The 24,559-nt window shown below is 44.2% G+C and overlaps 10 protein-coding genes across 11 annotated transcripts; 6 read left to right on the top strand and 4 right to left on the bottom strand.

The window, feature by feature from the left end:
- The first annotated feature begins 62 nt into the window (after positions 1-62).
- On the top strand, positions 63-3,674 carry LOC3291021 (uncharacterized). Of its 2 annotated transcripts, XM_562222.5 has the most exons (8): positions 63-215; positions 308-440; positions 525-623; positions 720-956; positions 1,016-1,110; positions 1,188-2,838; positions 2,916-3,145; positions 3,224-3,674. In XM_562222.5, the coding sequence occupies exons 1-8, from the start codon at positions 208-210 to the stop codon at positions 3,390-3,392; spliced, it is 2,622 nt and encodes an 873-aa protein (XP_562222.5). In that variant the 5' UTR covers positions 63-207; the 3' UTR covers positions 3,393-3,674. The 2 variants fall into 2 exon arrangements, with proteins under 2 accessions (XP_562222.5, XP_061504250.1); XM_061648266.1 differs by lacking the exons at positions 63-215; positions 308-440 and having other exon boundaries at positions 684-956.
- Positions 3,675-3,773: 99 nt separating this feature from the next.
- On the top strand, positions 3,774-4,994 carry LOC1274612 (probable dimethyladenosine transferase). Its single transcript, XM_313763.6, has 2 exons — positions 3,774-3,987; positions 4,049-4,994. The coding sequence occupies exons 1-2, from the start codon at positions 3,930-3,932 to the stop codon at positions 4,909-4,911; spliced, it is 921 nt and encodes a 306-aa protein (XP_313763.2). The 5' UTR covers positions 3,774-3,929; the 3' UTR covers positions 4,912-4,994.
- On the bottom strand, positions 4,912-7,686 carry LOC1274611 (protein FAM114A2). The gene is made up of 2 exons (XM_313762.6): positions 5,263-7,686; positions 4,912-5,179 (listed from the first exon to the last, which is right to left on the bottom strand). The coding sequence occupies exons 1-2, from the start codon at positions 7,381-7,383 to the stop codon at positions 5,105-5,107; spliced, it is 2,196 nt and encodes a 731-aa protein (XP_313762.6). The 5' UTR covers positions 7,384-7,686; the 3' UTR covers positions 4,912-5,104.
- A 91-nt stretch (positions 7,687-7,777) lies between these two features.
- On the top strand, positions 7,778-8,873 carry LOC1274610 (nucleolar protein 12). Its single transcript, XM_562218.5, has 2 exons — positions 7,778-7,956; positions 8,047-8,873. The coding sequence occupies exons 1-2, from the start codon at positions 7,874-7,876 to the stop codon at positions 8,786-8,788; spliced, it is 825 nt and encodes a 274-aa protein (XP_562218.4). The 5' UTR covers positions 7,778-7,873; the 3' UTR covers positions 8,789-8,873.
- Positions 8,871-9,818, bottom strand: LOC1274609 (small ribosomal subunit protein eS25). Its single transcript, XM_313760.6, has 2 exons — positions 9,694-9,818; positions 8,871-9,356 (listed from the first exon to the last, which is right to left on the bottom strand). Exons 1-2 carry the CDS (start codon positions 9,802-9,804, stop codon positions 9,000-9,002), a joined length of 468 nt encoding a protein of 155 aa, XP_313760.5. The 5' UTR covers positions 9,805-9,818; the 3' UTR covers positions 8,871-8,999.
- A 4,693-nt stretch (positions 9,819-14,511) lies between these two features.
- On the bottom strand, positions 14,512-16,338 carry LOC133392151 (uncharacterized). Its single transcript, XM_061650981.1, has 4 exons — positions 16,039-16,338; positions 15,047-15,434; positions 14,649-14,956; positions 14,512-14,567 (listed from the first exon to the last, which is right to left on the bottom strand). Exons 1-4 carry the CDS (start codon positions 16,181-16,183, stop codon positions 14,512-14,514), a joined length of 897 nt encoding a protein of 298 aa, XP_061506965.1. The 5' UTR covers positions 16,184-16,338.
- A 194-nt stretch (positions 16,339-16,532) lies between these two features.
- On the top strand, positions 16,533-19,618 carry LOC1274608 (zinc transporter 7). The gene is made up of 3 exons (XM_313758.6): positions 16,533-16,940; positions 17,422-17,787; positions 17,869-19,618. The coding sequence occupies exons 2-3, from the start codon at positions 17,607-17,609 to the stop codon at positions 18,825-18,827; spliced, it is 1,140 nt and encodes a 379-aa protein (XP_313758.4). The 5' UTR covers positions 16,533-16,940; positions 17,422-17,606; the 3' UTR covers positions 18,828-19,618.
- A 336-nt stretch (positions 19,619-19,954) lies between these two features.
- LOC1274606 (dynein light chain Tctex-type protein 2B) lies at positions 19,955-22,182 on the top strand. The gene is made up of 2 exons (XM_061641297.1): positions 19,955-20,285; positions 20,355-22,182. The coding sequence occupies exons 1-2, from the start codon at positions 20,147-20,149 to the stop codon at positions 20,609-20,611; spliced, it is 396 nt and encodes a 131-aa protein (XP_061497281.1). The 5' UTR covers positions 19,955-20,146; the 3' UTR covers positions 20,612-22,182.
- LOC133390932 (sialic acid synthase) lies at positions 20,810-22,182 on the top strand. The gene is made up of 2 exons (XM_061641296.1): positions 20,810-20,950; positions 21,026-22,182. The coding sequence occupies exons 1-2, from the start codon at positions 20,840-20,842 to the stop codon at positions 22,040-22,042; spliced, it is 1,128 nt and encodes a 375-aa protein (XP_061497280.1). The 5' UTR covers positions 20,810-20,839; the 3' UTR covers positions 22,043-22,182.
- On the bottom strand, positions 22,078-23,468 carry LOC1274605 (SUMO-activating enzyme subunit 1). The gene is made up of 2 exons (XM_313754.5): positions 23,269-23,468; positions 22,078-23,191 (listed from the first exon to the last, which is right to left on the bottom strand). Exons 1-2 carry the CDS (start codon positions 23,358-23,360, stop codon positions 22,285-22,287), a joined length of 999 nt encoding a protein of 332 aa, XP_313754.4. The 5' UTR covers positions 23,361-23,468; the 3' UTR covers positions 22,078-22,284.
- Between the last annotated feature and the right edge of the window lie 1,091 nt (positions 23,469-24,559).

Genomic DNA, 24,559 nt, shown 5'->3' with positions numbered 1-24,559 from the left:
AGATTCTGACTCCTGCTATGTACTTCATTCTGTTTATTAAATGCTGTTACATGTAAAAAAAAATACGGACACCTTTATTTCATTACCTTTGAATGACGTCACACTAGATGTAACTTGATCCTTCAGAATGTACGGGCAATTGATGTGGGCACGATTTTTTTCGCTGTACGTTGTCGCAAATGAAGTGTATTAAAACAACTGGCCGAAATGTCGAAGTAAGGAACATTTATTTTACAAACAATCGTGTAATTATAGTACTTTGGTGCAAAAGCTCGTTTTATGTTATAATTCCACTTTTTCTGCACAGGGAAACGATGATAATCTTTGTTTACGACCTTACTAAGAAGGTGGAGAATGACGACCCGACGGGCTCCATTATTTACTTCCACCCGATGTGGGTATCGGAACTGCAGAAAAAGTCGCTCTGTGGCCAGCTGATGGTATGAAAGTTTAATTCCTTCCTAGAAAGAATACCACCGACAGGAAATCTTAGTTAATTTGGTGTGTTTTTTTTATTTGTACAGGGATCAACATATTTTCTTGGTGAAACCTTATCGACAGTTCGATTTATTTCACTACAGAATGGCAAATTTGCGTTACGGTCGCATGGACGTTTCATGCTGGTAAGCTTGTTTTAATGTTTTTTTTGTTAGTACATCACTCTACTACTAAGTTCACGGAAGATGTTACTATTTCATATATTCCTGGTATGGTTTTAGGCGGTGGGATCAGATCGTAACATAGCGGAGTCGATTTTAGAATACAGAGCCAGTCTGCTGTCTTCACTGATAGAGCTTTATCATGGTGATTTTAATACCCTCTACAATGTTTACGTGGAGAAGGAGCAGAAGAACGGATTCAACGAGAAAGTGTTTTGTTTGATGGAGTCCACTTTGCCATTGCTGCAATTCAATGGTAATATTTTGCAGAATATGCCTCTCCTCCGGCTACCAAAGGTATACAACGTTCACAAGGTGGAATACTACGATTGCTGATAATTTGATCCATTTTATAGTGTGCGAGTAATGTGTATCTGGAGTCCAACCAAATACTTCAAAGTTTCCTGCAAAACAAGGGAGTGCTGGGAGGGTCCATCTTTTACCACAACAAGTAAGTAATTTCTCTTATCTGTAGTAAACCAAATGAACCGATAACGTTTTGTCATTTAAACAAAAAATGCTCCACAGAGTATTGGCATCACAGTTGCCGACGAATTTGACGAAAATGTTCGTGTATTCCGACCCTTATCGGATGAAACTCGCTGAAATGATAGCCGTAACGTTCCACGTGCCAAACGGCGTTAGCCTCATCAGTGCGTACATAACTAAACGTGACTACACGCAACTCATCGATGCTACCAAAAACATTCCGATTTATTTCAATAATTGTGCCACTGCGGCTCCACCCACCGGGCCGGTACCGTTTGCCATCAAGAAGAAGCTCATTCCATCGAAAGAGCTCGGCGGCACCGTATCTGGCTTTCCGATGCTTAAGTCGGACAAATCGATCATCTTTTCAAACATTCCCGAGGAAGAGACGGTCGGTGCGGATGGCGGACTCTGTGAGCAAACGCAAAGCAAAAAATCGTTCAGCACCGTATCTCGGCCAACATTTCTCCCGCTGAAGTTTAAAAATCTAACGTCTAGAGACATAATCGACTCTGGAGTGAATTCCATAAATTTCGACGAATCGGATAGCTTTCCGAACTTTATAGGTAAAACCAGTGTATGTTCAACGCCGCTGACTGAGAACAAGATTGTGCCAAACAGGAACATGATGTCGATATGCGTTACCCAGGATCAGCCTTCTGCGCCTCCAGCGGAAGAAAATGACAATATCGGCGTTGAAGAAGAAAAGCCGCCAATAGCCGTGGAAGCGAATGGTCGCTGTAGTTTAAAATATTTCAACGCGCGAAAGTACAGTATCCTTAACAATCCCTTCATGATGCCGAAACACATTCGTTGTTCGTCAATGTCGAACTTGACAGAACAAGAAAGTAACGAATCGGAAGAAAACTCCCCAGCAGAAGGAACTGGTGGTGTTGAGAGACACATTAAAAATATGCGTCAATTTAAGTTTTCCAACAACTATGACCCGGCAAAAACTATCAGCGATCCGCTTTACCCTCTCGTCGACCAGCGGAAAAGAGCAATGTCCTATAGTTTGTTCCAAGATTTCGAGCGATCTCGCAACGAGCGCATCGCCGAACTAGTCGAACAGGAAGCGAAGCAAGAACCGAAAGGCAACGATAAGTGCAATCAGGTCACACAGCAGCACCCGTCTGCGATAGACGATCGAGTACCGACTGTTGATGCGGTTTCTACCACAGCTCGAAAAGTTGAGCTACCGCTATCGGAAAATCCCGAGCTAGTCAAGGGCGCTACAACACCGAAGGATCGGCGTGCACTCAGCTTGCCAATCAAATCGTTTAATCTCAATGATGATGCCCCATCCACCGCACGAGCAGGTGGCACGAATGGTGGCACAAGCAGTGGCCAGGAACTGTTTACGCGCCGCAAAAGTACACTGGAATTGACGCCGCTGATGACTAAGCTAACCGTACTGGCTCTGAATGACACCGAATCGAGCGGTGTATCCAGCTGGGACACAACGCCGGGATGCAGTTACAATATGGCCATCTCGCCACAGGATTATATTCCGCAACGTAGGAAATCGCAGGACATATCAGTGTCTGTAGCACCGCCGCTCGGTGTGCTAGCAGGGGACGAAAATGCTCTAGTCAAGGTAGATTTGTTCGTTTGCGTGCAACAGAACATGACGTTGATACTAGTCATGCAGGAGAAAAACTGTAAAAATCAACGCCTTGTGCAAACTCTGGTAAGATTTCAGACATTTCAGAACAGTTCAGAACATTTTATCAAATTCTCTTTCTATTTTTTACACTATCTATGCAGTTTGAATCTTGCGTATCAAAGTTTCTGAGGATTGAAAACGATATTCAGCTTGCAATGAATATCAACGTGGACGGGTTCGACAAGACCGATGGCTACAGCTTGATTGCACTAGATTCGGATTGGGATGTGGCGAAAAAGAATGGACCTTGGAATGCTTTAGAGATGCAGACTGCAGAATCTCTGCATACACACTTCAAGAAGAGCAACATTGTAACCGAAGTCACCCTAAAGTAAGATCACCGGACCATCTGGTCGACAACTAATTAACGGCACACGATGGTGTGTGACTTCATTCTTCTGCATTTCAGATCGCAGGAAACGGTTCTGTATGGGTATCAGTGTGGCATGCGCGAACTTTTCTACACCCAAGCTGCAAACGCCCAAGGGGGTCTACCTCCACCCCAAGATGTAATGGGGTCAGTGCCGCTCTGTGCCAAGCGCCGCATCGAACGTGACCATTTTGCGCTGCTGCTGTAAACGGACCGCGGCGTGCACAGTCAATGTGTTCCGATCTTCGCCGTTTAGCGTACTGAGAATAGTATCCCTTGCGCAATCACATCACGATCATGTTTCGTCGATCGAAACGTGTGGTCTTCTCCGTACGGGGCCAAATTTTAATAATCGTCTAAAATACTACTCTCACGAATCGTCGCATTCCAAGACAACCTATTCCATAGCATTCCATTTCTTCTGTGTTGTTCGTTTGAAAGCGTAAATAAATGTTCTGAAGTAGGAAGCCAAAGCGTACACTGAAACAAAGCTGTGTTATTGTCCAATTTGTTTTAAAACTACGCAACATTATGAGGAAAGGCATAATTTCTCCAACCTTCTAAATGCAGCATCCGTGCTGGACGGTATGAAATTTGACAGGTGATCGCGCGGATGACATTTCTGAAGCTGTGTTTTCCTTTCGCACATGGTATTGTTTATTGTCGTCGGTTCGCTTTACTTGGGAGCGGGTAATTTGCAGTGCATCGAGTTACACACAGCCAAACCAAGTATCATTGCTACAAAATGCCGAAAGTGCGTGCAGAAAAGAAATCCCGTGTACATGATGGAGTTGCAAAACAGGGTAAGATCGGTGTGCAGATGGTAGTAGATGCGAGATGTCTCACATAGCTTCCTTCCTTCAGGCATCGTGTTCAACAAAGATTTCGGTCAACACATCCTCAAAAACCCACTCGTCATCACCTCGATGCTGGAAAAGGCGGCATTGCGGCCTACGGATGTGGTGCTCGAAATTGGTCCCGGTACCGGTAACATGACCGTGAAGATACTGGAAAAGGTAAAGAAAGTGGTTGCCTGCGAAATTGATACACGTCTCGTGGCCGAGCTGCAGAAGCGCGTGCAGGGTACGCATATGCAGCCGAAGCTGCAAATCCTGATTGGTGATGTGCTGAAAACGGATCTACCGTTTTTTGACATCTGCGTCGCTAACATGCCGTACCAGATCAGTTCACCGTTCGTCTTTAAGCTGCTGCTTCATCGGCCCTTTTTCCGCTGCGCTGTGCTGATGTTCCAGCGTGAGTTCGCCCAACGTTTGGTGGCCAAACCGGGCGATAAGCTGTACTGTCGGCTAAGCATCAACACCCAGCTGCTTGCCCGCGTCGATATGCTGATGAAGGTGGGGAAGAACAACTTCAAACCCCCGCCGAAGGTGGAGTCGAGCGTGGTAAGAATAGAGCCGCGAAACCCGCCACCACCGATCAACTACACCGAATGGGACGGCTTGACGCGGATTGCCTTTCTGCGCAAGAACAAAACGCTTGCCGCGGCATTCAAGCAAACCACCGTACTGACTACACTGGAGGACAACTTTAAGTTGCACTGTTCCCTCAAGAACATCGACGTTCCGGCGGATCTGAACGTGAAGGAGATGGTGGAGAAAATATTAGAAAAGGCCGACGCTAGTGACAAACGTGCCCGCTCGATGGATATTGATGACTTTATGGCAGTGCTGCAGGCATTCAACGCCGAAGGATTTCATTTCAGCTAGTCGCGTTGAAACGAGATGAGCATTATATTATTTTTTCTTTTTGCATATATATATTTATCCAATAAAAATTGATTACACTAAAATAACAGTGAGGCTTTGAAGCAGTCATTAGTAAGGAAATACACCATCCATATAGCCCAGCGATACTGGATGGAGGAAGAATAACTCGCACGAGATGACGCCATTGTTTGCTTTAAGCCGCGCCAAGTTGCAAGATGGGCACGAAGAGATGAAACGCATTCTGAACATAGGATGTGCTGTTCGAGCCCTGGAAAAAATGAGAAAAAAAACATCCAACATGAACAATACACTACAAACCGACTTGGCGTAGACGTGTGCGCCAAGAGTTACCTCCAAGAAAATGTTGGTTATAAGCGCACTGTCGCTATCGTCGCCGGACTCATCCTTCATCTTGGTCAGCTCGGAGCAGAATCTGGTCGCAACGCCGCTCAGATGCCAGCCAAAAACCGTCGTCAGCTGCACCACTACGTCGGCCTCCGTGGCCGTGCTGTGGTGCTCGCTGATGAGCAGAATCTCCGCTAGCTTATGCATTCGCAGCACGCACAGAGCTGTCGTTTGAGCTAACGCATGCATGGCCTTTTCGAACACGTCCTGGCCGGTGCGTTCGCCGTTCCGGTCCTCTAGCCAGCCGGTATACTCGACCCAACTCTTAACGATTTCGCTGAAGTCGACCTTCACGTTCGGATTGAGGTCAGCGATGGCTTCCTTCAGCTTTTCTTCCAGCTCGTCCGGAGAATGTAACCCGTCCGCATCGTCGTTGTCCGTTTCGGGCAGTTCGCACAGCTCCTTCACCTCGCTCATCGTTTCCTGCAGCTCCTCGAGAGCCTTCCCCGTCAACGGGGCCATCAGTGATTCCAGCTTGAGTGACGCTTGCTTCGACAGCATTTCCAGTGCCTCCAGATGCACTAAACCGTGGTAATCGTCGAACAGCGTTTCAAAGTGAAGTTTCTTTTTATACTGATGCTTCTGGATTTGCTTCAGGTTCCGTTCGCGCTCCTCGGTCTTGGCTTTGGCCTCGCGCAGTACCTGGCTTAACACCACGCCGTCGTTCGGCTGCAAACCGAGCAATTTGCGCTTGTTCAACAATCCGGGATCGTTCTCCTGCAAAATGGTCATCGTTTTCTTTCCGATGCCCTCGAGCGTGTCCAACCCACCGCTGATCACCTTGCTGCTAATCTGTGTCACACCGGAAACGAGCTGATCGAATCCAAATCTATCATCCAGCGGCCGTTCGCTCGACTGCGGGCCTTGGTTTGATTCGCTTTCTTCTCGAATGTAGCCTTCCGCTTTTAGCTTAGCTTCTTCCTCCGCCTGACGGCGGGCCAATTCCTCCGGATTGGGCACACCGATGCCCGACTCAATCACCTGCGTGATGTTGGTCGTAATGGATGCAACGGATTTCGATGCGCTTGAAAGGAAGGAAACCGCTGCTCCACCCCAGGATGGTTTCCAACTCCCCCACGACTGGCCGGCACCGTCAGCTGACTTGCTATCCTCTGCCATCGAAAGTCGGTCGAGTACGGATGTTAGCGGAGGGTCGTCTTTATGTTTCATAAAATCTTTCAGCTTATCTTCGACCTCATCGATGTCGACATCGCGGAAGCTTGCTTTAGCAGTGCTAGGCACCGCCGTCGTTGGCTTTCCGGCTGAGACAGTCGAAGTGTTCGAACTTTTCATTTGTTTTGCCGGGTCGGGTTTGGTCGTTGTATTACTGGCACCTCCTTCAACGGTAAAGTCGCCCCAATCATCGTCGAAGTCATCCCATCCTTCATCAGTGCCGGCTCTGCTAGGCTCTTGTACTTGTTCTCCTTCCTTCTCCTCTACTCTTTTCACCATTTCATCCAGCAACTGTGGTTTAGCAGGTTTTAACACAAGCTTCTTCGACGTTGTTGAAGTTTCCGTGGGATCATTCGCTTGGGAGGTCTTTGCTTCGGATGAAGTTTGCGGTGGAGGTATTGGGCTATTTTGCACAACATGCTGATCGGAATCCTCAGGCCCCAGGTTTGACTGCACGGAGGTTTGTATATTACTTTCGCTTCGAACTTCATTTGTCGCTACTGTTTTTCCAGTTTTGGAAACTTCATCGCTTCTGCCTTCGTTCAGCTTAGTGACCTGGGTGTCAGTAGCTGGCTGATCCTGCACTGCCCCTTCAATGTTTGTCTTATCCGAAGCCTTTTCGTCAGTGTTAACCCTCGAATCGACTGTGGTGGATTGTGATGAGGGATCGGGCCTACTGCTTCCGTCGGGTTTTGTGCTGTCCACCTGTTCAGCTTTGGTCGTGTCCACAGGCTCCACGTCAGATTGTGTAGAGGGTGGGTGCGCTCCCTTTTTCTTGGAAGATCCGACATCCGACGGTTTGGTGCTTTGAAGCACCTCTTCCAACTCATCTGGCTCAATTTCCTCGAAATCTTCATCAGCACTAGCAAATTCTTCACTATCCGAGTCACACATTGTCGATTAGTAAGTGCTACGAGTACAAGGTAATATTATTACTACGACGAACTTGTTGGCGATAAAAAAAAATCACAAATTGCTAGACAACAAAGAATGACGTTTCGATGAAATATAATTTTGGTGGAAATTTGACATACAGCTTGGCGATCGTTAGCAAATGATTAAAGTTTAATCCACCGATCGTTTGTTGATCGTCTGCTGTACGAAAAGTAAGAAATATTGTTTCTCAAATTATTAAACATTTGCTAACGACATATGATGAGAAGTTTTTCTAGAAATAAGCGATGTTTAACAACTGTGGCAACGATTGTCTTTTTGGGCAAACATAGAAGCAGCCCTGACTGTCATGACTTTCATCGATTTGTTTTCGTCGAAAGTGTGCTTACATGCGTTATTTGTTTACATTCTTCCATTCTGCAACGGCTTGTGCGACCGTCGCTCGTGCATTGTTCCAGTCCGCCGGCGTATTTCTAATCTTTTTGGCAAAATGAAGCGGAAATCAGAAGGAGGCAATAAACAACCGTTCCAGCGGAAAAAGACGGAGCTGGTATTTGATCCACAGAAAAGGGTGTAAGTAGCTACCTTTCGCGACCATGCTGATCATGGCCCTTGCCTCCACCGGGGAGTGGTACTAACTGATGCATTGTCGTCTGATTTCAGAGAGTTTCTGACTGGATTCCACAAACGTAAGCAGCATCGTAAAAAAATTGCGCAGGGGGAAATGCAACGTAAACTTAAGGAGGAGACGAAGCGGATACGCGCAGAGGCGAAAGAAAAGATGCGTAATCTCTACCATTCGTACAAACCTATCCCAGAGCTCACGGAGGAGGATAAAGCGGAGGAGCAGGAAGACGAGTACGATACAGAGAATGTTACTGTGAAAGTGGTGGAACTCTCTACTCGCGATCTGGCAAAGGAAAACAATTGGATCGGCGAAAATCGTGGCATGGTGAAGGACGATGAATCGGATGCGGAAAACTCGAGCGACGATGGAAATGATGAGCAGCAACTGGGAGTTGTGCCCGGCATGGAGCTGGAGGGAGAGAAGAAGGTCAAGCGCAAGCATAAACTGTCCGCCGAAGAAGGCTCATCGAGCGAGCCGGAAAACGGGGAGAGCGCCGTGAAGGAAAAGACGAAACCGAAGAAAGGACCAGTTCTCAACTTGGACGGTATACGGTCAAAGAAGGATCTGAATCATAAGATAAAACGCTACGCGCTGAAATCCATGAAGACAAGTCAAGCCTTCCGACAGAAGACGCGCCTTCAACAGCAAAAGCAGCTGAAACAATCCCGACGCATCCGTCACCAGAAGGAGAAACACCTGAAACAGAAGAAAGGCTTCAACAAACACCGTAACGGAAACGATCGCGGCGAAACTAAGCGAAAACGAAAGGACGACTAAGAACATCTGCGTCCAGGGCAGTGGGGGGGGGGAGGGGCTATGAAGAATCAGGATTAATAAATGATCGATCGCTATTGTTCACTTAGTTTACAAGAAGTATATTTCTTCCATTCCGAAGCGTTTAATGATGTGGATTCACACAAAGGAATCTGCTGCTGCTGGCTTTAGCGGGATGTGCTGCAATCACAAAACAAACAACGGAATCTCCAGCTTACGCCACTGGATCGTCTCCCTTCGTGGTGCGGGTGTAGATGACCTGGGCATGGTGTTGCACGACCAGCTTGATCAGTCCCTTCTGGCAGAGCTCACGCAGGCCTCGCTTGGCCAGCGATCCACGAATCTTCAGCCTTTCCGACACAACCGATGGGGTGATCAGCTTGTAGGCAGGGACCTCCTTGTACAGTTTGTCGTACGTGGCCTTGTCGAACAGGACCTGGTTGTTGAGCTTGTCGCGGACCTTTCCCTTCGACCACTTCTTCTTCTTGGCCTTTCCTCCGGATCCTCCCTCCTTCTTCTTCTGGGTCTTTTGCGGCTGTTTCGCCGATCCCTTGGTATCCTTCTTCGGAGGCTACAACGAAACGCAATACATAGATATCGTTAGTTCACACTGCTGCACGTCCGGAACACAGTTTGGTTTGCATGAAATGTCGCTTTGCGGTAAGGCCGGCCCCGTGAGCGTTGCACATCCCAGTACGGGAAGTGTTTATACACAACCCAACACTAGGCCTCAGCCACTTGAACTGCACGTTTGGCACCGGCTTCAGGGTTTGCCGCAGCCGGCTTACACGCAATTTTTACACCATCAGCTCACTAAACACTTTGGTGTGTGTTGGGGCCCACAAAGCAAACCATTTCACGCAAACAGTGCAGTAATTTCAACCAAAACTACGCGGAATCCAACCTACCATTTTGAAGTATGGACTCGAAAAGAAAGAGAACGTCGGCGGCGATTGATAGAAAGAAGGAAGTGCCGAAACGCATTCAATTAGAAAACGCGTACTGCAGCTGTCAAGCATGAAATGTCACGCCAAATGCGTTTTTCCTTTTTGAATATTTATTCCGAATGGGCAAATGTACGTTATAAACGTTTTATAATATACGCATAAAGCACAGGGAAAATAAATGAAAATAATAGAAAGCTAATGTACCATAAAAATGGATTATTAAATTCTCTGGTCGTAAATGAAACCCAATTGACATTTTCGAGCACGAATAATCGGGAATTCGAGCAAATTCCCTTAAACTGGAGCCTTAAACTTACCTTAAACTGAACCAGTTTAAGGGAAATTTTAGTACAATTTCATGAAAACCGACCACTGTGCTTTGCTCTCTCCTGTCATTTCCAATTGTCATCATCGAAACGTCAAATGAAAAAACAAAACAAAACCAAATTGTTCGGTGATGCTTCATAAGCTGAAATCTAAAATTTGTTTTATTATTTCTGTCGGATTTTCTGCAAAACATAAAAAGGTACCTATTAATTAGGATAAATTGAAATCAAATGGTTCACTAAATAAACAAAATGTTCATTTAGGATACGTTTAGCGAAATGGCTTCAAACAACGTGTATAAAACGATAACGGCACCGATGGCATCATTTCCAGATCTCAGCGTAAAAGCGCAGGCATCGGTAGTACCAGCGACCCTCGTACCATTAAAGACATCCATATCTACTTCACCATTATTCCTTCCTGAAAATGTACAACAAACCAATAACCCGGTGATTATCAAAACCGAACAAATGTGCCGGCCAGTACTTACCGTGAATGCCCCTGTGAAGCTCGTGCAATGGTCAAAAAAATCATCCTGCGTCCTTTCGGCATCTCCATTATCGGCTCCTGGCACTGTGAATCAAAACAACAAGCCAGTGGTTATAAAATCGGGACAAATGGGCCGACCACTCCTCACCGTGAATGCCCCTGTGAACCTGGTTCAATCGTCAGCCATCGCATCCTCGCCCCGCGTCCTTTCGGCATCACCGTCATCAGCTCCTTGCACTGCGAAACAGGCAAAGAGACCAGTGATTATTAAATCTGAACGAATTTGCCGACCAGTCCTTAACGTGAATGCCCCAGCGAAGCTCGTGCTATCATCAGCATCCTCGCCCCGCGTTCTTTCGGCATCACCGTCATCAGCTCCTGTGATTATTAAATCTGAACGAATTTGCCGACCAGTCCTTCACGTGAATGCCCCAGCGAAGCTCGTGCAATCATCAGCATCCTCGCCCCGCGTCCTTTCGGCATCACCGTCATCAGCTCCTGAAAGTGCAAAACAGGCAAATAGACCAGTGATTATTAAATCTGAACGAATTTGCCGACCAGTCCTTCACGTGAATGCCCCAGCGAAGCTCGTGCAATCATCAGCATCCTCGCTCCGCGTCCTTTCGGCATCACCGTCATCAGCTCCTGAAAGTGCAAAACAGGCAAATAGACCAGTGATTATTAAATCTGAACGAATTTGCCGACCAGTCCTCAACGTAAATGCCCCAGCAAAACTGGTACAGTTGTCAACATCAGCATCATCATCTCGCATCCTCTCGGCATCATCATCAATACTTCCTAAAAATATCAAAGCAACCAATAAGCCAATGATTATTAAAACCGAACAAATGTGTCGGCCAGTCCTCACCGTGAACACTCCAGTGAAGCTCGTCCGACCACCAACATCCTCATCCAGCATCATTTCGGCATCATCCTTATTGCTTCCTGGAACATCAAAGAAAACCAAATCATCAGGACCGCAAAACTCAACTTCGTCCAGTATCCATGTCGCAAGCCTTGCTGCAGATCCTGAAAATGAAAATGCCAAAAAACAACCAGTGATTATCTCAGCAGTACAACAACACCTGGCCCAGTCTTCAACCGGGAAACCAAGATATACGTATAGCCCTCCAATACCATCTGTTGCTTCTGAAGCTCTGCAACAAACACCATTCGGCGAAATTGATATTTCGGCACGGCATGGATCTTCAGCAATGGAGATACAGGGTTTCCCACGATTTATTGGTCAGTTCCCATGATTTTTTGGTGCGTTCCCACGATTTTTTGGTTGTATCCCATAGATTTTTGGTTCGATCCTATAATTTATTGGTATTTTCCGATTGGATATCAATACAATTAGACCAAAAAATTCTGGGAAACGACCAAAAAATCGTGGGAACGCACCAAAAAAATATGGGAATCCACCAAAAATTGATGGGAACCAACCAATATATCGTGGGAAACCCTGTAAGTGATGCAGAGTTTAAGAGAACAACCCTTAAAAAATTGTCCAACATTAACACGTCTATAGCAGGTGTTTGGGCCGAAATGGAGTATCGCACAGACCATCGAAGAAAATTCACCGAAGCAATGGATCAGGAAAATATACCAATTCAAATACCTCGCCTTACAACCGCTGCAGAACTGAAATCTTTTAATGATCAGTTGGCTGAAGACACATATTTTCAAAATATTTGTTACCAGTTAACACAAAGAATTCAAACCAAAACAAATGATGCCAAAGGTCGAATGCACAATAGTTTTATATTATTATTTGCTAAAGAATTAGTTGTGCAGTGCAGCTGGCGTGGCGGGGGCAAAAATGGACCAAAGATTCCAATGAATCAAAATGTTAATGTAATTAAATTATTTAAGAGAATAGGAGAGGACGATATTTTTGCTGTTAATATTGACGACGTAGAACGTTTTCTTAAAAAAAAGTTAGATAACGCTCAAAGCAGCTTGCAAAACTGCAAAGGAAAAATCAAGAGCTCTAGTAAAATTTATCATACACGCAATAATAGAATTAATAAATAAGTTATTATTATTATTTATTTAAATCTAAAGCCTTCCTTATCTTTTACACTCACTAGCAATATGTAGACTCTACTTTGACGAAATATTTAAGATAATTTTTTTAACAAACTGATCAAATCAGATATAACATAATCAAATTCAAATCTATAAACAAGCTTATGTAATAAATTAAATGTGAAAATTAGGACTATTTTTATTTCTTGTTGGTTTGATTCACTCAAAAATAAAACGTTTTAATCATATCAAGCAACGGAACTACAAAATGGTTTTGAAATCATAAATAAGTCTAAGATAACATTCCACCCAATACAGACGTATAAACTATGTGAAGTTTATTGAAGAGAAAAATCGCAAAAATAAAATTTCAAAACATGAGACATGCAGTAAATTAATTAAATTAATGAAACAAGCATTACCATGTAGTTTTTTTACAAGTAAGAATTTTAATTGCTACAAACAACATCTACCATGCATCAGGAATAATATGATATTAAATAATTACGATGATAAGACCCACCGCTTTCCCATGCAAAAGCGTTTGAAAATAGTTCATGAAGAATTTCCTAGGCAATACTTAAACAGCATTGCACTAAAAATAACACGTTTTATGAACACAAATGGTTTCAAACGCTTTTGCATACACATTCTATTTTTTATCATCATAACTAAAAATACCAACAAAACTACAAACAAACTACAACTACGAGCAAATAAGTGGTTAGCTACAGAATGATTCTTAAAGTATAATGTTAGTGAATACGTGTTAATGAATTTTAATCCAACTGGAGGGTATGCAAAAGAGGGGAAAAAACAACTGTGCCAGGTTTTGATGGAGGATAGACAGCTACAAGTTTACATCTAATATCTAACAGAGAAATGTTTACGTCACACGTCTGAACATTTGCATCAACTTTATGAATAAGAATGTCTAAAGATGAAAATACCGATTCAGGATCATCCGCACGCAAAGCAAATGAAAATAAGCTGGAGCTGCATTCAAATTGTTTTCCAGATACTATAAAACATCCATTACTCTTTTCAACTCCTAAAAATTGAATAATACCATTACCCTTTGTTAGAAGCCATTGGTCTCTTGGCAAAGGGCTTAAAAGAAAGTTTGACTCTAAAAAGATACCTTTACCATTTCTAGTTAAATGGGGAAATTTGCGTTTTTTGCTTGCAGCAGCTACTTCGGTTGCGGAACGTTCTTCATAACGTGCTGCAACTTGGACGCTACATCTAAAGCCTGAACGGGACGAGCGTTTTAAAATTTGCAAATAATTCTCGTAGTCATAAGTAGAATGCTTATGCAACGGTCCGTAATTAAAACAGTCTCGTGCTATATGCTGAATATTATGGACATTGCTTGTCAGCTCGCCACGGCCATAAATCTTTCCGTAATCCTTGACAAAACTGTTAAGGAATTCAGCGGCACGTTCCCAATGACGTCGATGGAATGAGGAGGAAAATATTGTTACTCCGCAGAAATACAGCAGAAAATGGCAATAGGCTTTTTCAGGCAAAACATCTTCCATTAACACGGGACTTACATATAGCAAGTAAGATCTGAATTCCGTACCCTTCCAATATCGAATTACATTCAGCCCTCTGAGTTTGCGATGAATCTCAGAGGGAAGTTGTACGCTGATAAGAAATTCAGATATCGCTTGCTTTTGACCCTTGGACCAGGTAGGAATATTTTCATACTTACCACCTATAAGACCGCACAAGTGTCGGCGAGTCGCACCCTCATCGCATAAGTGCAACCCACAACTAGTCGGTAATTTATCCACCATATCAAAATTATCAAGGTCTTCCAGGGGTGAACGCCATTCCTGGTGATGACCCGGACAATCCCTAGATTTAAATCCATGGTGCGTTCGTAGAGGAGCGCCAACGGAGTCGAAAATAATTTTTTTTCCAGGTTTATAGTATTCCCCAACACCTCATACAACCGTGATATCCATTGAAGTAGGTTGTTGCTGCAAAACACAAACATAATTAGCGTTACACAAGCTCCAGATAATTGTGTACATATAAGCAATAGTTGTATGTTTACCTACCTTTAAGGAAAGCCCGCGCAGGAGAATCTGCAATAATAGCTTGGATCGAGAATTTTATCATTTTATCTCCGATCCGCAATCCCCTTCGATGAATGTCATTTGCCTCCTCTACAAACTGTCTTAAAAATACTTCCAGACTGGTTGGTTTTGCTGGTCCACAAAACACTGCGATCATCATAATTGGGGCTGAGGGCAGTTCTACAATCTTCATAAGGATGGGCCAGAGCTGTGTAGGTCCACCTCTATGAAGAGGGAGTCCGTCGGTGGATACCTGTATCGACAATTCGTCGATTGATGGAACAGTTGACCTAAATGAATGAGAATGAAAAAATCCAAATACAATTAAAATACACACATTTACCAGACACTGTTTAGGCTAAATTATTTTCAAAACTTACTTAAAATAATTGACGAGATTATTTTCTATCCCTTTGTACCAAAATTCGCCGCCCGCTATCGATTGTATCTCTTCCCCGATGGTTTTTGGCGTTTTCAATAGCGTGCGAGAATCCTTCGGAAGAAGTAAATCTGTCCATATTCCCAAAATAGCTAAAATTTCATTTACCGACGAGCGTGGCTGATTACGTACAACTGCCCAAGTTCGCAAACATTCACCAATATCGCTATGGTTGTTGCAGTTGTGAGCAGTTGTGGACCCTTCAGCCACGGCGTCGGTTTCGCTTTCAGAAGAACGATCACTGATGTAATCGGTATCGCTGTTGTGAGACGATGTTCCCATAAGCACTTCTGCATCGTATTCTGGATCATCGTACTGGGATGTTAAACCTGCAAGATAAAATAAAGTATAAATGGCAAATTATTTTCATTGTGTTCATCGTTGTTGCTGCTGGTGAAATGTTTCGTTTTTTTTTTTCGAATAGAACAATCCGAATGAGTTCGATTGACCAAATGTTATCATAGTATTTTCATAGTCCTGGACCATACTACAGCAAAGAAAATATAAACACTTTATCGTTGTTATTTAAGAACACATCACACAAATTGATACGATAAAATCCAAGGCATCGTGTCAATCGTGTAATCAACAATCTACGACACTTTTTGTTTACAAAATAATAATGAAATTGTCGCACACACGAATGGTAAATACACATTTATTCTTTAAAATAACACAGATGGAACATTATCTGTAGAATATTTCTGCAACAAAATACATTGGTACATTCGGTACCGGCCGGTACACTTCGGTCGTCATTTTGCTACCATTATAATAACATTAGGAATCGGAAATATTATTTGTCATTTTAGATAACTAGAACAAAGAAGCACTTGGAAATTTCACTCACTCACTCACTCACTCACTGCTCCTAACAAACAACATACCCAAACGAATACGTAACATATTAATAATTAATGTAGTTAAACTCACCGATATTACGGTGCACCACTCCGCTTGTTCCCGCATCATCATCACCCAACATATTCTGCCGATCATACTCCGTCGACATAGCTGCAAGCTTTTTGTTCCGTCGAGAAATAACTTTTCTGCTCCTCTTCATTGGTTGTGTAGCCATTTTACTGAAAAAATCCAACAAATTTTCACAAAACAATAGAGCACAAAATTTATTTTGTTCTTTCGTCAAACACCAAAGCCAAATAAATGACAGCTGGAAATGATGCCATCGTCGTTCGCTACAAGAAGATCACACGCACACAATCATACTTGCCACTTCCTACACGCGTGATCACACACACATCCATACTTTTGGACGGTTCGAGCACCAATCGAGCAAATTTAGAACAAAATTTTAGTACCAATGTCAATTGGGAAGGTGTTCCGAGAAACGCATTCTCGATAGCTGTCGAACCCAGCTGTCATTGGGGATGTACACACAGTCTTGATTAAATCAATTGAAATTTTGCTTGACTTTATTCTGCCTAGCAGCATTAAACACAAACGATACCATCACATGGTGTCGGGATTATATCTTGAGTTTCTCATGTAAACTTTCCATGTGACAAGCTGTGTAAAATTGTGATCTTTGAAGAAATGATTGCGAAATAATGATTTGTTATCCAGCAACGGTTTGTAGACGGCCAATACCAGCTGTCATATCACCGCCGATGTCGTGTCAACACCGTGTACAAATGAAAGAATGAAAAAAAAAAACTACACCGCTCAGACAGCAATTACGGATTCTTGGCCAGCCGTCCAACAGACTCGCAGGAGTGAAATAAATAGCTGAAATGTGTTCCAAACAATGCTGATCGTGGAAGTATATCACCACAGCCGTGCGCACTACGGATCGAACCGTTTAATCGCCACATAGGGTATGTAGTTTTCTTGACTGTTTATTTGAGTGCCCTTACTGGGTCAGTGTCGTGATGTCGGTCTGTAATACCGCTATGTTCGGGTTACCGTCCACTACGTACATGCACAACATTTTGAGGAAATAGAAAAAATAAAATGAGGAATGTAAGCCTTTTTTGTAGAGCGTTTACTTGCAGCCCGATAGCTTGCCCTCAAACAAAACACGGAAGCAGCTTTAAATAAACTTTTATTTAGTCATTTGTGCATACGTAAGCAAAACAAGGTGTTTGCTCCTCGGTCGGTGGAAAGCATTGTTTACAATCCTGGTCAGGGTCGGGATAATACGTTATGCGTCAGACACCTTAATTGAAAAACGAGCAACATGGTTGCTACATTTTATTTCCCTACTTTTCTTAAAACTTTAGTCGTTGTACAGCAACTTGTCGACGGATCATGTTTCCTGATGTTATCGCTAATGATCTTTTTTTTTTATCTTTACAGCACTGATTTTTCCCATAGACTACTGTTGAAGGTACCATACGCAATCGCCCTTGCGCTGCTGGATCGCGGTGATATCGACCAATTCATTCCCGCCCTATTGTCTACGTCAGTACCTTAAAAGTTTTCCCTACCGGGCTTATCAGTTGTGTGGTTCGTAAAAAGAAAAAAAAAAGAAGCTTACTACAATGCTACCATTAACGCATAAAGATTCACGTGGATGCGGCTACCGGATACGGGAAAAGTTCAACAGTTGGAGCCGGCTCATTCTGTCGGATCGCAATTCGCGTAATTTATTTCTATTTCTGCTGCTTAATTTAAGCTTTGCCTTCGTCGAACTAATGTATGGAATATGGACGAACAGTTTAGGTAAGTTGTTGGTGTTCATTGATCGTATCGAGAGCAGAACAGTTTGAATAAATAAAATCAATCCGCTTTCCTGCTTTCCAGGTTTGATCTCCGATTCGTTCCACATGTTCTTCGACTGTACCGGGCTGTTGGCTGGTTTGGCTGCGTCCGTTATTACCAAATGGCGTGCAAACGAAAAGTATTCCTACGGGTACGTTCGTGCTGAAGTGCTCGCCGGGTTTGTCAACAGTCTCTTTTTGCTGTTTATCGCCTTCTTCATTATGTCCGAGGCAGTAGAGCGCGCTATAGAGCCACCGGAAGTGAAACACGAACGATTGTTTGTCGTATCGGTGCTCGGACTGTTGGTAAACTTGGTCGGTATCTATGCATTCCAGCACGGTGGAGCACACGGACATTCGCATGGCGGCGGTGGTGGCCACGGGCATTCGCACGGCGGCGGAGGTGGTGGAAGTCATGGACATTCCCATGGTGGTGGTATGAATCATCACAGTCACGATACTCACAGCCTGCTGTCCAACCACAACGATCACCATGGGCATTCGCACGGTGGCAGTGATCACCATCACAGCCACGGAGGGGGAGAGATCGTGTCCACCAATTCGCAGATCATGCGCGGCGTCTTCCTGCACATTCTAGCCGATACGCTCGGTTCGGTTGGTGTTATTATATCGGCTGTGCTGATGCAGGTGTTTGGATGGATGAGAGCCGATCCCATCTGCAGCATGTTCATTGCGCTCACGATCGGTCTCAGTACGCTTTCGCTGATCAAAGAATCGGTCATGGTGCTGATGCAGCGCCAGCCGGTGGCGCTTGATCGATTACTGCCGTCCTGCTATCAGAAGGTGACCGGGCTGGCAGGCGTGTACAGCGTACAGGAGCCACATTTTTGGACCCTCTGCACCGACGTGTACGTCGGTGTGATCAAGCTGGAGGTATCGAAAAACGTTGATCCCAAGTACGTGGTACAGCATACGCGCATGATCTTCGAAGCGATCGGCGTGCGGCAGATAAACATACAGCTGGACTACACTGCAATGTGATAATCCCGCGGTGTAGAACGCGTATCGGACTGAATGCTGCAAGATGCGTGACGCTGCAAATCTCCGGTTGTCTGTAATGTTCGGTTCCAGCCTGTATTCCTGTCCGGACACCACCGCATTCGCTGTGCTGTTTTGGTACTGTTTTCTTCCTCTACGCCACTACCCTGTAGGCTGGAGTTTCCACGTTTTTCGTATAGATTTTATTTCATAGGGCCGCCACCTAGTGGGAGAAGTATTGCAAACAAACATTTCAGACGTTCGTACGAGGTAGAATATAACTTAAGTCTTGTTTTACAAAACAATAACTACTTACTGCTTCGTTGGGCATTGTTTCGTCCTCTTCTAAGCGATAAATAGTGTGCACACTTGGTGTTGAGACAGCATCTAAAGAAGCCAAATCTACAAACAGTGGCTCGGTTCTCGCGTCACTGCCACATGTTACTCTTGTGCGAATCTGTCGTGGCCGTTCTGCAAATTAACTTTAAACTGTTAACACACACAAGCCGTCACGGTACCATTATGCGCGCCCTTTGCTCAAGGTAGAACCGAAGGACTGGCAGCGGGCATCGATATCGTAAGATTTATTTCCAAGGAATCGTGAATGCAAAGTTCATGCTATAATAGACTATACGTAGTTAAGTGGGACATACTTGCAAAAATGGAATGTAACAGAAGCTAGCAGAAAATGGTAAAGCACGGCATGGTATTGCATTTCATTTTACATTGTCTACCTTTGTAGAAAGGCGGGAACGCTGCTGGAAGAAAATACATTTCTGTTAATGTTAAAAGAATGATGATGAAAGTGTTAGTACTTTTTGACTTTTTGATTGATAATATTACATGCGGAAGAAATTCAAAAAGAGTTAGTGTCCTCCACGCGACGTTACGCGTGCGTTTATATGGGTGGATGACATATTGAATGCTCACACATGTACAGTTGATACCCAACTTTGATTTGGCTAAGATTTAGAAACGTGGCTGAATTTAAAAATGTATAAATAGAATATAGCTAATAATAGTATTTAGTAGAAACTAGGAAAAGAAATTTTAAAGTAATGTCAATTAAAGATTAACTCAAGGTCTCAATCAACAATAGAGTAATAACTATTTTTCTTTAATCTAACACTGCTCGTGGCGATAGTTGAAACCTACCTGTGCTCAGCTGCAGCCGGCGTCTGCGAACTACAATTCGGTTGCCTAGGAAACAAAAACAAACCAAGCGACAGGATTCTATTTCTAATTCGCTACAGCAGCTGCTTCGCTGTTTGGAAAAACAGTTTCTTTTTACACATTCGTACAAGTTAATAGAAGCTTTAAGAATGACGCTAAACGAAACGCAAACTGGGAATGTGCCTCCATCGCCAGCCGGTTATCAGATGCGTCCCGAGTTAAGTGAAACATTCAAATCGGAAAAGATACGTGAAATCATCAACACTGTATTGACCGACACTCTCACTGGTAGGTGGAACTGATGGAGCGATGGAAATTGTATAAAAAAAGTATCTTACCATCATTGAACGGTTTTAGGGCAAACATACTCGGCGGCAGATGCATCTCGCTGGACGAAATCGATGGCGGACGAAATAAGCTTACAAGTGAAGGATCTGCAAATGCACCATTACAAGCATGTGGTTCAGGTGTGGCTGGGGCAACAGCTCGGCGCTGGATGCAAATGTGTGGCCCGCTGCCGTTGGGACACGGAGTGTGATAACTACGCAACGGCCGAATTTAAGAACTCAACCATGTTCTGCGTGGTGACAGTTTATGGTCTCTATCTGTATTGACGGGAAACTGGCAATGCGCTGGAACACGGGCTGCACGAGCAAGGGAGGATGGTGGAACATTGTGTCATCAGCGCGAATGACTACTTCATCTGATTGGCGATGATGGTGATGATGATGCTCGTAGTGATATTACACTTTCTTGTGTTGAGTGAAGTTGCTTAAATGTACATAAATCTCCTGTGTGTGTTCAATAGTTGTAACACCTACTGAAGTCAATTGTAGTTCGATATGCCATCGTGTTGGAGCAGTGAGTCAAGCCGAACGTTCGTCGTGGCTGAAATTGGGCAAAACCACCAGGGATCGTTAAGCACGGCAAAGCAGATGATAAAAGCTGCAAAGGTATTATTCAACATCGGCTGCATGTTCAACTGCATCCAGCAGCGCAGTAAAGCGAAACCATGGATCCCGTTATAGGAATGTGGAGCCGATTGTGTAAAGTTCCAGCGATCAAATTTGGCGGAAAAGTTCACGGTCTCCGCCTTGGCACGCCCTTACACCGGACCAAACTCGTGGGGTCGTACGTACGGAGAGCACAAAGCATGGCTTGAATTTTCCAGCGACGAGTACCGGGAGTTGCAGCGCTTTGCCACTGACCACGACATTGTGTTTACCGCATCAGCAATGGATGCCGCATCCTTTCGAGAGTTGGAGGAGCAGCTACGAGTCCCGTTCATCAAAATAGGGTCTGGGGATGCTGATAACGTGCCTCTGCTGCGGTATGCCGCAAATCGCACCATTCCACTAATCATATCCACGGGCATGCTAGATTGGGATCAAGTTTGCAGCATTTACACCCAGTTCCGTCATCGTAAAGACGTTGCCCTGCTTCATTGTGTTTCCTCCTATCCGACCCCGCCAGGGGACATAATGTTGCGTATGATTCCGTTACTTCGAGCCCACTTTCCTGAACTGACGATAGGTTATTCGGGACATGAGCTTGGTATACAGCACTCCGTAGCGAGTGTGGCTTTAGGTGCGAAAATAGTCGAACGACACTTTACGCTAGACAAGGCGTGGAAAGGGACCGATCATCAGGCGTCATTGAATCCGGCCGAATTTGGTCGCATGGTACGGTGTATTAGAGCGATAGAAAACGATGTTCCGATTGATGCAAGCGCATTGATTGATCGATTGCGAGAAGTGCTGCAAGGGGAGGATCTGGATGAACCGGAGTTACTGGCCGCTTTAAAGGAGATTGATCCACATCACCGACAGCTGCTAGAATGTGAACGACCGTGTTACAATAAGCTGGGGAAATCGTTGGTGTATGGTAGTGATTTGAACTGTGGAACGGTTCTGACCGAGTCCAATGTTCAGGTGAAGGTCAGCGAACCTAAAGGCCTCTCTCCGCGATTGTACGATTCCGTTGTGGGAAGAACAGTAAAATGCGCTGTCTTGAAGGACGATCCCATTCTAATGCAACATTTTTAAACACATTTAGTAAAGCCATGTATCGAACGAAGGAGTGTGTTAGAGAATAATCTGAGTTTATTTTTTCCACAAAAAGTCTGTCCGCTGGGTTCGCTTTCGTACAGAGTATAAGAGAAATAAATTTAAACTGCCTGCTTAAAGAATAATGTTTTCACTTTCGTGCACACACACGCTGGAATCCTTTCGCGCCTCACGCACAACTCGTTGCAACATGAAGGCTACAGGCCATTCGCCAAACTTCTTCATTTGTCCGCCCCAATAAGATCAACGAATCCGCAACAAGTGTCCGGATTAAACAGGAACACGTTACGGTGTGGCCTTTCCTTCTGTGATACGACCTTGATGATTTCGTGAGCTACAACGCCTCCAACGATCGCAGTGACGGGCGAAATCTGGGCAAATACGTGATCGAAAGACTTGTCCGGTATTAGCTCCGGAACCAGAGAGTCGCGCAGCTGGAGCAGCTTCTTCAAATCCTCCTCGCGCTTTCCGTATGCCGGATCGCGTTGTTCTTCGTCGCGGAATTTCTGTAGCACCCGCTGTACGGGCAGCGCTGGTCCGTTTCGCTTCAGCTGACGGGCGTACGATGTGCTTTTACAGTCGAATTCTACCAACGACTGATAGGGTGGGAATTCCAGCGTACATTTGACCGTACTGTACACTGTTTCGGATTTGGGTTTTTCGTGGGGTTTCGATACCACCACATACTTTGCTACATCCTCGGCGAACTCGTGCTTCTGCAAATCGGTGAAACAGAAGCCGTGCATACCCCAAACGTCCGTAGCGAAAAATTTTACGTTGGCCTCGCGGCAAACGTTGTTCACGCGCAGATGCTGTGCCGTGGACGCACCAATCAGACAGACGACATCAAAGTCTTTAAAGTAGTCGTCCGATTTCGATTCAATCGGTTCGGTATCGGCTTTCAGTTCGACCATTGGATTCAGATGCTGGGCACGGGTTAGGGATGCTTCCGCTCGGTTGGTGCCGACAGACGATTGTGGGGCCAGAAATTGGGAGCAAAAGTCTTCCTCCGTAACCTTCCGGTCGTCCAACAGGGTGACGGACTTGACTCCGGCTAGTATGACGTTTTTCGCTATTTCTGCCCCCAGTCCGTTAATACCAGCGATGAGAATCCGTGCCAAACGGACACTGTAAATGAGGTAGGGAGGAAGAAAAAAATCCCATGAACAATCGCAATTGATGAATGTGACGCGACGAATACTTACCGTTTCTGCGAATCCAAACCCCACAAACGAATTTGCCGATCATACAGTTCGGCCTCATGTTCAGTAAGTTCGGCACCGTTGGACTCAACCATTTCGTTCCTGTTCTTGGGTTGAAATTCAACAAGCTCAATACAAAAAGCTGCAATTTTTATGCCGGATAGAATGGCTGGCGGCGTCTGAATTCCGGTGAAAATTGACTTTTACCAGGTTGGGTACAAGGTGTATGGATATTAGGAGGTGAAGTGCTTCAGAGCAAATTGACATTTCACGACTTGACATAACAATACTGGAGGCTCCGGTATTAAAATCGGGGAGGGCTGGAGGGGGGTATAGAAAATTGTATGCGATTTGACATAACAATACTCAATGATGGCGCCCGGAAAACGCGCTAACAATTCACCTCCTTAATAAACACACCTTGGGTTGGGTAGTGCGTGTTGCTGTATAGCTAGGAGCCATATTGTTATGTCAATTGACATTCAATGTGTCTTGTTTTGACGAAAAGAAATTAAAAAAAATCGTGATTTTTCATGGCAAGATTCATTGTACAGGCGGTCCCCGAGATACACGGTTAATGGGGACCGAAAACGGCCGCAAAATACCGCGTATCTCGAATTTCCGCGTAAGTCGAATCTCGTGATTTCCAGCTAAAATATCACAAATTTTCCTGTAATTTTGCAAGTAGGGGGCGGTTTTAGTTACTTTATGAACTATTTGATATGATTCTGACTGAATATAACTGTTTTAAACCTTTTGAAATAGTTTTTAAAATTCGATCAAAACGGAAATTATTTGGCAATTTGCAATTGATGTGTCAAATCAGTACAATTTGCTCAAAGAATTGTCAAATTTAGAAAACCGCGTATCTCCGAATCCGCGTATAAGAGGTACCGTGTATCTCGGGGACCGCCTGTATATCAATTTACTTAAATTTAATTATGAAGCTCTTTTTTGAAAAAAAAGCAACAAAAGACAATCCACTACAATTATTAACAACCCAAAAACATAAAGCAGGCAAACATATTTTACACATACAGTCTGTTCCCGAGTTACACGGTTCTCGACTTACGCGGATTCGGAGATACGCGGTTTTCTAAATTTGACAGATTAAATGTCAAATCAATACAATTTGCTTCAAGATCGGTATAAATTGCATTTTTGCTAACAAATTGAAACCGCTTAAAAGCCAGAAATATTAGAATTTTCTGCACGAATCATAACAAATAAATGATAAAGTGTATAAAAGTACTACATTAAATCAAAAACTCCGAGTAATCAATAGAATTTTAGT

This window comes from Anopheles gambiae, chromosome 2 (genome assembly GCF_943734735.2).
Source record: "Anopheles gambiae chromosome 2, idAnoGambNW_F1_1, whole genome shotgun sequence".
NCBI classification, from domain to species: Eukaryota; Metazoa; Arthropoda; class Insecta; order Diptera; family Culicidae; genus Anopheles; species Anopheles gambiae.
The sequence above is the reverse complement of the archived record's forward strand: the minus strand, read 5'-3'. Positions and strand labels throughout refer to the sequence as shown.